The following is a 13,210-nucleotide window of genomic DNA, read 5'->3' on the forward strand; positions in this document are numbered from 1 at the left end:
CGCCAGTGGACAGTCCCGATCAGGCACCCCTCCACCTCAGCCTGCAGGGCTCGCTGCGGGCCGTCCTTAGTCCGGCGAGGGGATGGATGGACCTTGAGAGCGGCGCTGGGCAACCAGAAAGTGGAGTCCGTGCAAACCCAGAAGCGCAGAAGCAGAGAGCACCGCACCGCAATCAAAGGGAACAGTCAAAAATTTCCCAAACCCCACCTCGACCTATTTGAACCTGAACCTCTACACTTCCTCACCATCTCCTGCTTCTTCCCTTCCAGATACCCCTTTTCTTCTCTCCAAACCTCTTCAAAACGCAAAAATGGGCTTCGCCGACCTTCTCACTGATGCTGGTGCTGCCAGTAAGTTTCTGCAGCGTTGAATTCTTTCTTTCTTTCATCGACTGACAGTGAGTCAGTGCTGAACAGCTGGCTCACCACCCGCTCCTACATCGTCGGGTATGTTGACACCTTTTTCTCTGATGAACCCCTCTCGAGCTCCTCGATTCCATCCTCCCCAATCCTCGCGGCAACAACATGATGAGAAACATTGGTCCGTGTTTCGGAGGCAGCTTAAGACCCTGCTAAACGACGAAACAACAAGCACTTCGGTGCAACTCTGAACCCCGCATTGCCCATTCACATTTTGATCCTCAGCATCGTTGGGCATGAATCATTGTCGCTGACAATTAGCGCAGCCACTCCCCTTCCCAGGCCGACGTTGCCGTCTACAAGGCTCTGTCCTCTGCCCCCGACGCTGAGAAGTACCCCAACGCCGCCAGATGGTACAAGCACATCTCCACCTACGAGAGCGAGTTCGCCACTCTCCCCGGTGATGCTTCCAAGGCCTACTCCGTCTACGGCCCTGAGGCCTCTGAGCTTCCCGTCAACCCCGCCAAGGCCCCCGCCGCCGAGGAGGACGAGGACGACGTCGACCTGTTCGGTTCCGACGACGAGGAGGAGGATGCCGAGGCTGCCCGTATCCGCGAGGAGCGTCTGGCCGAGTACAAGAAGAAGAAGGAGAACAAGCCCAAGACCATTGCCAAGTCCGTTGTCACTATGGATGTCAAGCCTTGGGGTATGTTTACTCTCTGATCCCACAAGAATGATCTCGAAGACTAACCAAAACCCAGATGACGAGACTGACATGACCGCTCTCGAGGCTTCCGTCCGTGGTATCGAGAAGGATGGTCTGGTTTGGGGTGCCTCCAAGCTTGTCCCCGTCGGTTTCGGTGTCAAGAAGCTCCAGATCAACCTTGTCGTCGAGGATGAGAAGGTCTCTCTGGACGACCTCCAGGAGGAGATCGGCGAGTTCGAGGACTACGTCCAGTCCTCTGACGTTGTTGCCATGCAGAAGCTGTAAAGTGCTTTATGATGGAATGGGAGGGATGATTCACGAGGCATGATGGTGGAGACATGACAATCCATAGAATCCTCAAAAAAAAGGTCAATGTGGAATTGCTCAGCACCAGCGCAGGTAACTTCCTGTCGCTCAAGAAAGAGTGCGAGCCCAAGACTTTGATGAATACACATGAGGTTACGAAGACCTTTCAAGAAGTAAAACAAAACAATGTTCTCTCCCATTTCGATACGTGTGTCCCATGTGCTTGATGCCCGACTTCACGACAAAACCCCGCACCAGAAGGACCCTGATAGCATTCAGGCCAAGCATTCAGGCCACTGCAAATTTTGAGTCAGACCGGGACCATGAATTTGACGGTGGGTGGGCGGTGAGGTGTAGGTGGGGCACAATCAGCGCTAAGTGAGGGGCAATTTTCTTGCTTTCCCAAAGCGGTCAGACCAACGCAACGCGACCTGACTGGGCGGATGAGGTAGCTCGCGGCGAGTTCCCATTCCCACCTCCATACCGCGATCCAAACGCGACCTTGCCAAGTTAATTCCTCATCCATCACTTCCGCAGGCGTACGAAGCTTGGTCTTTGGATCGTGCAAAGAACTCTCGCATAGCAGGCTGCATAATGTACGGTGACTTAGGCAACAAACTGGTGCGCGGACTGTAGCTCTGACCCGCGAATCACCAAAGAGACTAACGCGTTCTTGCAGGTGCAACACGCCAAACGAACGCAGAACCTCGCCCATTTACCGCCCTACCAAGCCGAGATAGTACGAGCCGTGGCACGCGAAGTTAGAGATCTCGATAAGGACGTGTCGGAACTGCTGGAGCCCTTCCAAGGGTCTTTCGATCCAGCCGCAGACCAAGCAACTGCATGCACACTACTTGTAAATCACCTGTCGATGCGCAGAAACAAGCGATGTCTACTCGCATATCATCGAACTCGAACCGATAAGCTGGAAGAGTTGGCATGGAAGGGAGTGGACGTCCTGGATCTTTCCGGGCAGCAAGTGCGCAGCAATGCCGGATCGTCAACCGGAGCCAACGGGGGTGCTGATGGACCAACGAGCAGTCTGAGTCCGCAAGAGGAGGAATACGTGAGACAATACGGCGATCTTCTGGCCGCGTATAAGGGTCAGTGGACTGACATCGATCTGACGGGGAGCTTGGAGCCGCCCCGTGACCTGTTTATCGACGTGAGAGTCTTGAAGGACGCGGGCGAGATACAGACCGAATATGGGTAAGTTGGGATTGCCTGAGCCACAACAGAATGACGGATCTATCTAACACCAGGGATCTAGCGCCATCAACCTGACGAAGAACAGCCAGTTCTACGTGAGGCAAGGAGATGTCGAGCGGCTCATAGCGCAGGGTTATCTCCAGAAGCTCAGCTGATGGCCCAGACTCGGCGTGATAACGCAGCACCAAACTCTGAAGAATTTGAGACTAAAAGAAATGTGTCTTCGCATCTCCTCATATTGGAGATCAGCGGGGTGTGAGGGGTGCAGATGCAAGAACGCCCTGTCCAAACCCTTGCACGGAACATCTAAGTATACATACAACAGGATGTACGCCACGCGGTGCGCCATTCGCGGCGGGATATCGTAATACGCTGCGTCAAGATGATGCGAAAAATCCAACATCTGAGCATGCCTTGTTGGCGTCTCGCGGAATGCGCGGGACACGCATGCAGTTTCAAGGGGTTTGGGAGAACAGCAGCGGGATTCGTGACGGAGGGAGGGCCAAAACGGCCCGGGGATTTGCTCCTGCATCGGATCTGAATGACGGGGACCACCACCAACGACAAAACAAGGCCCGGAGCAGAATGGGGCCAAGATCAGCGCGGATGGCTTCCGGAGCGGCCGACTCAGGAAAAAGTGGCTAACACGGCAACGAGGCAACGGCACGCGGGAGGCTTTGGTGGAGGGCGAGAGCGGGCGCTATGGACGGGGACAAAATCCAGACCAGGCACATGGCACGCAAAATATCTTCGTTGCTAGGCTCTTCAATGGGTCATTGCTTTTTCCTACACAACGAGATTAGCGAATAATCGAGGAGGAATGTCTCGCATGTGGTAGCAGTGGTGCACGTTTTGGGCACCTTGGATTCGACGGGCGCAGCTCGCATAGCTCGGACATGGAGAAATAGGTGCGGTTGCGCGTGGAATGGACATCAGATGTCGCGATATCGGCGGCGGATGAGCAGAACCGATAGCGATATCCAACATTCGACGATCGGCGTGCATTGAAACCTCAGACACGTCCACGACTGTAGACGTCTCTTGAGCAGAATCTTTGCGGGCTGTTGTCCGCCAGTCAGCCAGCCCGTCAGCCAAACACCACAGACAACAGCTGTTGGTCGTGGAGCACAGCACGGCACAGGCATGGCAGGGCAGAGGAGGGGGAAACATGGGCTGGCCTGGTGCGCAGCATTGCATCATGCGCTGCATAACGCCGTTGGCTGACCTGCCTAGGTGCCTGGGCCGCCGCCCTCCTGATCGTCAGCCCAGCCCAGCCCAGCAGAGGAGCCGGAGCCGGAAGCTTGCTGATGACGGGTAATTGGCTTGAGGTGCAGTGTTGGTGTCTGGTGATTTGCCGCCGGACTGAATTTCCTCATCTCGCAAATACATCGGGTCATTGACAGCGACGATGAGGAGCAATCGACCGAAAATCCCCAATTGACAAGCCGTTACCCCACGAGAGACGTGAGGAGATGAAACTTTCAGCATTACATTGTCTGTTCAGACGTGAGCTCGGGCTGGGACAAGGCCGGTACAATGCACGGCGAGGGCGAGTCCACAGGCCGTTCCCCATCCGGTGTCCTGTTGCATCTCCACTGTGTGCCGCGGGCAGCAGAGCTCTCTCCAGTCTTGTCAGTCAACTTCCAATGGTGATGGAGGATTGCAAGTGGTGCCGCAGGGCCTGGCTTCCGGAGAGCGAAAGGCAAAATCCTGGATCCGAAGTGGGCCCCAACGTGAGGTGAAAGGTGACACTGCGCCTGGTGCTGGCTCAGTGTCTGGTGCAGTCTTCCACTGGGACTGACATGCTGCCCACGTTGCCCACTGAGTGCCCGCAGCGGCTGTAAGTGGTCATCGACATGGATGCACTGCATGTTTTGGTACGGTTACGTAGTGCGACGCGAGCACGCAGGCTTGGTTCGCACCTCATTCAACTCACTTCCAGCCTGCGGCAACAGAATGGAACTGGCTGCGGTAGATGTTTGGTAGATGAGACCTTCTGGTGGGCTCCTGTGGCCACGGAATGTCCGCTAGAAACTGCGAGGGTGCGCGCTAGGCTTCCCTTGTGCGGCCCAGATAGGTACGGTACAGAGTACATTGGCCTACAGCGGTACCATGACTGTTAGGCCGCAGAAGAGGCGCTAGTGAGGGGCGAAGAGCCACATGCAAAATGCAAATTTGACCTGGTTCAAGGTTCGTCTAAATTCTCTGCAGTGCTTTGCATCGCTGATGCTGCTGCTGCTACGCAAGTCAAGTGAGCGCAAGTGAGTGTGAGTGTGTGTGTGAGTGAGGTGCGCGCGCGCCATGTTGACGACAGCTTCGACCACCACAGACCAGACTGATGACTGTCGCTCTCGCCGCTCGCTCGCTCGCTCTTCCGCCCATCCGTCCGTCCAGTCCCTTTCCTAGCTTCTCTCCTCCCACGGACACTCTATTCTCTCTTCTCCAATCTGCCCATCTCCGATTCCCCTCTCGTCATCCACCCGCACGTTCCATCAAGCGGGTATTCCTATCTATCTAGCGTTTTGTTTTAGCCTCTGGCACTTCAGCTGCTCCTCAGCATATCGCACCCAGACCAACACCACAGAAAAAACTAGACGGGACATCCTTGTCTCTACTTTGTAGATCCAGTCCCGCCCACAGCCCGTCGTGTAATACACTTCCCCATCTCTTATCAGCGCCGACGCCGCCAACCCTTTTTACGCTCCTCCTTTCTTTGCGCCCACCCAAAGCATCGCGAGCTCGAGCTTCCCAGCTTTTCCCATGAAGTCCAGCTAAAACCTGCAACGACCGACCGCCCAGCCATTGGCCTGGTTCTCCGACAATTGGCACCCGTAGACTGGTGCTCCGGCGAACCTACGGCGCCTCCCGTTCCCGCCCTCTACCGCCGCCGAGAACTATAAACCCAGCCAGCCATGTCTTCTCCCAACTTTGGCTTCTCTCCGTGGAGGAGACGAGCTTCCTCGCTGAGCTCCCAGAGGAACAACGAGACCAACCCCGAGAATCCGCTTCTTAGTCCTGGTCGCAACTCCCAGCTGGCCAGCGCAGACAGACTGTCGTCCTCCGTTTCGAGTCACCGAGAGCCTATTCGCTCCTTCATTCACGGCACCTTGAGGGACCACCTAGGCAAGCAACCCCCGGCCGGCGCGATCTTCATACCCGACGCCACAGCTAACTCTTGATCGCCAGCTCCCGTCGACAGTGCCCAGTACGCCCGCAGCGTTCGCGAAGATACGGCAGAGCTCGCCTCGTACCTCCTATCGGACAAGAAGACGGGCCAGAGCCCGGCGTTCCTCTCCCGCCAACGCTCCCAGAATTCACAACTCGCGCGAGAGACCGCCATTTCAGACAACGAGGAGGATGATGTGGGAAGCGCGCACGTCACCAGCTCCGATACCATTCAGGAGGTTTCTGAGCCGGCATCGCCAGAGGAAGGGGAGGAGGAAATTCCCGAGGACGGCCCCTCAATCCTGACGAGCTTGCTGAAGAGATCACCGCCGCAATCGCACCGCGAACCCTCTCCTGACGCTCGACCTCACTCCCAGCAGTCCCACTCGGAAGTCGATGAACCGAAGCCGAAGCGATCGCCGTCCAGAGAAAGACCCGAGCCGGAGCCGGAGGTGCAGCGTTTGTACGAGGCTGTTGTGGAGGAACCGACCGAGCGCACCCCGTTGATACCGAGGCTATCCTCCGACAGCTTCAGCACAGATGGGAGCACCAATGGGGTCGACGTTGAGGGACAAAAACAAATGCCCAAAAAGCATTGGTTCCGAGGCTTGAAGGACCTGACGGTCAACGTCGAGGATCACATTGTCCATGGCGTCCAAATCGCGACAAGCCCCAAAATTTGGGATCGCAAAGTTCTATGGCAGAATGCCGTGGTTGCGCCAGTGTCGTGTTTGCCCGCTGTCATTGTGGGTTTGTTGCTGAATGTACTCGATGCTTTGTCTTACGGTAAGTCTGGTGTAAGTCAAGTTGGAGTACAAACTTAACTGACTGTTACAGGCATGATTCTCTTCCCTCTTGGCAAGCCTATTTTTGCCGGTCTCGGCTCGGCTGGCATTTCGATCTTCTATGTCAGCACCATTGTCTCGCAATTGACGTTTTCATTTGGCAGTATTTTCAAGGGTGGTGTTGGCTCCGAACTTGTAAGTAGAACCACTTCGACCAAATGCCAAGACTTGATTAACAGAACCTCAGATCGAAGTCGTGCCATTCTTCCACAACATGGCCGAAACGATCACCAACCACATTGGCCAGGATCAGCCTGATGCTGTGATCGCGACGACTATCGTCTCTTATGCGATTAGCTCAATGATGACAGGAACTGTCTTCTACCTCATGGGCAAGTTCAACTTCGGGTACATGGTTGGCTTCATCCCGCGCCACATTCTGATTGGCTGCATCGGCGGTGTTGGCTGGTTCCTGGTTGCTACAGGCTTCGAGGTGTCAGCCCGCATGGACGGTAGCCTCGAATACGACCTCGATACCCTCCACAAGCTCTTCCAGACCGATACAATTCCTCTCTGGGTAACCCCCCTCATCCTGGCCATAATCCTCTTCTACAGCCAGGCCAAGGGAGCGTCAAAGTACTTCTTGCCGCTGTACATCATTTCCATTCCGATTGTCTTCTACTTCTTTGTATTTTCTTTGGACGCGCTCGAGCCAGATTCCCTCCGTGATCATGGCTGGATCTTTGAAGGCCCCCCGGCTGATGAGCCGTGGTGGTACTTCTATACGCTGTACAGTACGTTTAGTCTGCCCTCTCTGATCCGGACGGTCGCTAACAAATGTCTCAGAATTTCACCTTGTCGAATGGGATGCTGTGCTGGAGTGTATTCCCGCCATGCTTGCCCTTACTTTCTTCGGCATTCTACATGTCCCCATCAACGTCCCGGCCCTTGCGCTGCAGACAGGCGAAGATAACGCTGATCTCGATCGCGAGCTGAAGCTTCACGGCGCTTCCAACTTCATCTCTGGCCTCGCTGGTAGCATCCAAAACTACCTCGTCTATGCCAACACTGTTTTCTTCATGCGTTCCGGAGGAGACAGCAGGCTCGCCGGTATCATGCTGGCTGCTTTGACCTTTGGTGTGATGATTGTCGGGCCGAAGATCATAGGCTTCATTCCCATCATGATGGTCGGCACTCTGATTTTTGACCTGGGATTTGAGCTTCTTCTCGAGGCTGTTTGGCTTCCGAGGAAGAAGCTGAAGCTGGCAGAATATCTCACGGTAAGTTACTACTTGATTTAGGTTTTTTAGAAACAAGCTGATGATTTCCAGGTGATCGTCATTGTCCTCGTTATGGGCATCTACGACTTTGTCATCGGTATCGGTGTGGGTATCATACTAGCGTTTGTCTCCTTGATCTTTCAGACATCGAGGGTTCCTGCGGTGCGAGCAAGCTACACGGGCGAGATCGTCGGCTCCACCGTGCGCAGAAACCCCTCGCAGCACCATTACCTGCAGGAAGTTCGTCGACAAATATACATCGTCAAGCTCACAGGCTTCCTCTTCTTTGGCACTGTGGTCAGCGTCGAAGAGAAAATTCGAGCTCTCATCGACGACGGAGCCTTTGCTGAGAGGCCCATCAAATACCTCATCCTCGACCTGTACCATGTTACAGGCCTGGACTACTCTGCTGGTGAGGCTTTCAATACCATCAGCAGATTGCTTGACAACAAGGGCATCATTCTTGTTATCAGCGGGAAGGATGCGGAGAGTGAAGTTGGCAGAAACTTGAGGCAGGTGGGACTACTAGGAGATGACGACATCGAAGTCACGCTGCTGCCAGACCTCAACTCGGCCCTCGAGAGCTGCGAGAACGAGCTTCTCAAGACGCTATACGCAAGCCAGCAAGAGCTTCGCAAGAATAACCGCCACGCACCAACGGCCAACCTCGACGTACCAGCGGCGAAGTCAGATGGAGGATCCTTCGACATCGTCATCAACTCGCCGAGACGTAACCAGCTCCACGAGGCGGCGAGAAATGCATTGGCGAACACAGAACCTTTGGGGACGACTAGGTGGCAGAGCTTTAAGGAACCGCTGCGACTGATGTTGCAAATTTTCCAGGGCTTGAGTGAGAAGAACGAAGACTTCTGGTTCAGAGCTGTTGGCTACTTTGTCAAGAAGGAGTACAGGGCAGGCACCGTCCTGTTCAAGAGAGGTGAAGTCGCAAAGGGCTTTTACCTGGTTGAGCATGGCATTCTTCGCTGTGATTACGACCTGCCCCAAGGCTCACTGACGGAGAGCATCGTCGCCGGTACAACGTGCGGCGAGCTTCCCTTCTTCTCGGAGACGGACCGTACAGCTACGGTCACTGTGGACAGGGATTGCGTGGTATGGAGGATGGACAAGGAGGGATGGGAGCGGCTGCAGAAAGACCAGCCGGACGTCGCGCAGGAGTTGCTCAGAATGTCGCTGAAACTGACGAGCGAGCGTATGACGTCTATTACGTCGTACATCCTGACTATGGCGGGATAAGGGGACGTGTGCTCACACAAATTTTCTTGACTACTACTACTATCGGCTGGAGTTCGTATGGATACAAAAAAAACCAGGATGTCAAAAAGGGGGTTGGACTTGGGAAGTCATCATAAGCGAGGCGCTCTTTTTTTTTCAAAAGTAGCAGAAAAAGTACCTATCTATGTTAGACATGAGAGGTGGCCATACTCTCCGACAGCGGGTGAAGTTTGGAAAATGACAAGCTCAATTACATCTGCTTTGTTGGCTTCGAATATGTGAAATGTTTGATAACATGATCTCGATTAACTCAGCGCCAAGGTGTTCCTGTTCTTGTGGTGACATTTTGCCGTCCGTGGGGATATTTGGGCTAAGAAAAACTCGTACTTCAACAAACCTGTTGGCTGTTCTATTGTCCTTGGCGGTATCTCCTTGATCGACCCTGTTGTCCCTGTCTGTCCGAATAGCAAAGGTCTTCCTGTATGTGTGAGTGTTTTTCCATGTTTCCCTAGCACAAAAGGCATCCAGAAGTCATGCACCTAGTCTACAGAAACGGGAAATTCTGTGTTATGTATTAACTGACGATTATTCCGCCTTCTGCACAGGTATCTCAACCGGCTCCAGATCGGATCGTGGACCCGTCGTGTTTACAAATTTAGCTAGGTGAGATGCCCAGAACCGGCCAGCCTACTACAATCGATAAGAGGCAATTTTGGCGAGGCATCGAATGGACAGCATGCTACGTACTGGAACAATAGGGTGATTTGAATATTCTTTAAGCTTCAGCGAGTTTTCAGCACTCTTCCACCTTGAGAGATTTAGGCTTTGTGGGCAAAAATATTTCATGGTAGTGCATTCCATGTGACTCTACGCCGTTCATCAAGCTGAGAAAAAAAAGGTTCCTCACTGCTGCACCAATCATCTCCGATCTCCAGTTCAAACATAATATAGGAAGCGCAAAAATAAAGGCTTCCTACTTCAGCCACCTGCACATCTCACCACCATCCCAGGCCTTGGATACGAAGACGCTTTTACTGAACAGAAACTGAACAGTCAGCTCTATTCAGCAACCATTCAAAAGAAACCGTACACGATGGAGCCTGGAGATATACCCAAGACTGAAGAGCGTAATGCTGATGACTGCTCTTCGAGCACCAAGCTTACATCTCAGGGGTCCACAGTACCGAGGATCAATGGAAGGAGGGAGTATACGACCACAGGCAGCGAACACCCCTTCGTTGATTATTGGAACAAATGTGGTAAAGATCCAGAAGACGCGCTGTCCCAGATCATGAGCACGCTCAAAGGACTGCAGTGGTCCGGTATTCATGTTTTTCGAGTGGGCCCACGCAACTGTGAAACCAAAGACCTGGTCCTCGTCGTGTCCATTTGGGTCGAAGGGGGCTCGTTCGATTGGGAGCAGGGAAATGCCGCCGTTCTTCGCTGCCAGGAGATACTGGACCAGCATGGCTTTCCTGACGTGTAATGCGAATTGGGCGAGGTAGCTCCCCGAAGACTGGAAGACTATCGCAGATGGATACTCAAAGATCGGAGAAGACATTATTACAAAGGCTTGCCATCGAACCCGACGTTCTTGGCCAGATCCCCCGATCCTACTTGGAACCCGCCAATCAACAACATGGACTCGGGATACCCTCCATCAGTAGAACACAAGTTTCTGATGCCGATCGGCTGCCACCCCATTCTCGAGAAATGGAACAATGACGACAACGCCTCCTCTTTGAGGTCCCAGGTTGTGAGCAAACTCAAAGGGGCAAACTGGACTTCAGTCGATATACTCCGATGCGGATACGAGGGCAAAAAAGATGCCCCGGCGATTCTCTTCGTCTCCGTCGAGCCTGGCAGCACGACGCCAGAAGAGGCACGACAGTTTGCTGATAGATGTGTGGTCACACTGTTCGATCATGGAATCACCGACGTGTCTTGCGAGGTGAAAGAGTCACAAGTGGTTCCACTAAGCAAGCTACAGCCACCTTCAACAGTTGTCGACGCAGGCAATCTGTGGAAGGCGAGCTACAACCTGACTGACCTGGTCGGTGCCACTATAGCCAAATCTGATCAGCAGGGAAAGCAAGGCACCAAAGGCCCTTATCTCCGAGTCAAGACTGTCGAGAACGGCGTGGAGACATCGTCAGTCTGCGCCCTGACTTGCCGGCATGTAGTCTCGTCTTCAACCCAAGAACCGGAGGGCTCTGGCTCGAAGAAGGTTCGGCAAAGTTGTGAAGCTATTGTGCAACCAGGGATCGATTATGAAACCGAGGTGAAGTATTTCGCTCACCGTCTAGCAAGCAAACAGAAATCCCATTGGGGTGATCCCGCAGCCGACGAAGGAATGCTTAGATCTTACAACGCCCGAAGCACCGTCGAGTCCAGGACATTCGGCCATCTTGCTTACACAAGACAAGGCTCAAGTGGCAGAGCGACAGATTGGGCGCTCATCAAGCTCGACGTCGACAAGCATGAACGACCTTTAGATGCTATCAAGAACCAAGTGCCGATCGGGTATGACGTGGAACACGGGTACAGTCGTAAGTACCAAAGCCAAGGATGGAGCAACGCGAGCGGGAACTTCTCTTTCGACCCGCGTCCGGATCATGGTATTTACACCTTACGGGGCGTCACGCCAGTTGCAAGCATACAAGAGCCAGAAGAATGGACAGATCCCACGCTTCATGGCGCAATCTGCCTAGCCAAAGTCGGGCACGGCTCGGGCTTAACTTTTGGTATCGCGAACCAGGCCCTGTCGATTCTTCACCGGCCCAAGTCTCCCCAAGGAACAACAGGAGATGAGACTGAGCTCGATGAAGACGATGACCTGATATCCCTGACGATCTGTGTCTTGAGCCGAGATGGACAGTACCTCAATTTTTCTCCCACGTCGAGCTTCGGCATCGCGGGTGACTCTGGTGCTTGTGCTTGGGATCTCAACGGGCGCGTCGCCGGGATAGTGACGGCGGGGTCTATGTGGGACTTGGAGGATCGTTGGACGAACGTGACTTATGTTACGCCGATGGAATGGATCCTGGAGGATATGAGGGAGTGTGGTTTGGAGGCTACTCTCTGCGAATAGGACATTAATCATGGTTTATGAATGCCCGAATGCCTCAAGGTCTTCAAATGTCCCAAAATATCCCGTAAATCTTACAACGAACAAAGGCTAGTATTGCTACGTTCGGCATTGTCAATCCGGCTTTCACTTGCCGATGGTGACCTGCAGAGTGCCCAGATTATCAGTGTCGTTAAGGACGCATCATATTATTATGTGATATTACCTCCTTTCCATGCCTCGGCTGCGTTTTGCCATCCGGCTTCTATGCCATGCTAAGCAGAAAGCAATATCGGTCCGAATTACTCTTTTATCTTTCCGACGCCGCGAGCTGTTCAGGCCCTAATATTTCCTAGTTTGATACGCCATCTTGCCGGCATGAAGCGATGCGTTTTCGCTAGCGACTGCACTCAGCAGCATTGCTAGACATTCCGCAATTGACCGTGTAATAATATACCTTCTTTAAATCACCAAGCCAACCGCCACGAAGCACCGAAAAAAGCCAAGTAGCCTCGATAACATCCGTCCACGTGCTCCTGTTGACAAACGCCCAGAGTTTCGTTTGATGTTCGTCCCAAGGTTTTCCAGCAAGCGCCCGTACCGTGTTCTTCCTTCGTCCCAACTCTTTCCTGTATTACCAAGAATAACAATTTAGCCAACGTGACAGTCATGAAAACTTTAATCCGGTCGCAGACACCAACCGGAAGGGAAAAAAAAAGCTGTCATCTTTTCGTTCAATGATACCCAAATCTAACAGCCGATACCTTCGATCCTACATCAATTTGGAGCCGCGAATCTTGTTCGGTCCTCGCTGATTAACGGTCCATCCAATCACAATCCAACGCCCGGACCAAAAAGGACGTGTCGTCGGATTTGCCACCCCATCCCAAAGATCCACCCGAATCGACATCCGGAAAGGCGCAGGCGGGCGGGCGTGCGTTGCGTTGCGGCGGCGTCAGACGCAACCCGCCCTTTAAAAGCGGAAGTGGAACCCCCCGCCGGACTGCGTCCCGGATATCCTCACCTCATCCTCCTACCCTTTTCTAACTTTTTGTCCATTTTTATCTTGCTTTTTCTCGATCCATCCCATCGCATCCCGT

The 13,210-nt window shown here is 53.5% G+C and overlaps 4 protein-coding genes across 4 annotated transcripts; all 4 read left to right on the forward strand.

The window, feature by feature from the left end:
• Positions 1–310: 310 nt before the first annotated feature.
• Positions 311–1,350, forward strand: eef1b (Elongation factor 1-beta; the record flags this gene model as incomplete). The annotated part of the gene is made up of 4 exons (XM_036632421.1): positions 311–350; positions 407–446; positions 686–1,065; positions 1,121–1,350. 4 exons carry the CDS (start codon positions 311–313, stop codon positions 1,348–1,350), a joined length of 690 nt encoding a protein of 229 aa, XP_036501865.1.
• A 615-nt stretch (positions 1,351–1,965) lies between these two features.
• Positions 1,966–2,735, forward strand: PSF1 (DNA replication complex GINS protein PSF1; the record flags this gene model as incomplete). The annotated part of the gene is made up of 3 exons (XM_036632422.1): positions 1,966–1,992; positions 2,051–2,580; positions 2,642–2,735. The coding sequence occupies 3 exons, from the start codon at positions 1,966–1,968 to the stop codon at positions 2,733–2,735; spliced, it is 651 nt and encodes a 216-aa protein (XP_036501866.1).
• A 2,757-nt stretch (positions 2,736–5,492) lies between these two features.
• Positions 5,493–9,064, forward strand: CGCS363_v000574 (Uncharacterized protein; the record flags this gene model as incomplete). The annotated part of the gene is made up of 6 exons (XM_036632423.1): positions 5,493–5,649; positions 5,767–6,531; positions 6,583–6,725; positions 6,778–7,324; positions 7,377–7,810; positions 7,862–9,064. 6 exons carry the CDS (start codon positions 5,493–5,495, stop codon positions 9,062–9,064), a joined length of 3,249 nt encoding a protein of 1,082 aa, XP_036501863.1.
• Positions 9,065–10,682: 1,618 nt separating this feature from the next.
• On the forward strand, positions 10,683–12,134 carry CGCS363_v000575 (uncharacterized protein; the record flags this gene model as incomplete). The annotated part of the gene is made up of 1 exon (XM_036632424.1): positions 10,683–12,134. One exon carries the CDS (start codon positions 10,683–10,685, stop codon positions 12,132–12,134), a length of 1,452 nt encoding a protein of 483 aa, XP_036501864.1.
• Between the last annotated feature and the right edge of the window lie 1,076 nt (positions 12,135–13,210).

This window comes from Colletotrichum siamense (assembly GCF_013390195.1).
Source record: "Colletotrichum siamense strain Cg363 chromosome Unknown KSG_Cg363_contig01, whole genome shotgun sequence".
In the NCBI taxonomy this organism is placed as follows: Eukaryota; Fungi; Ascomycota; class Sordariomycetes; order Glomerellales; family Glomerellaceae; genus Colletotrichum; species Colletotrichum siamense.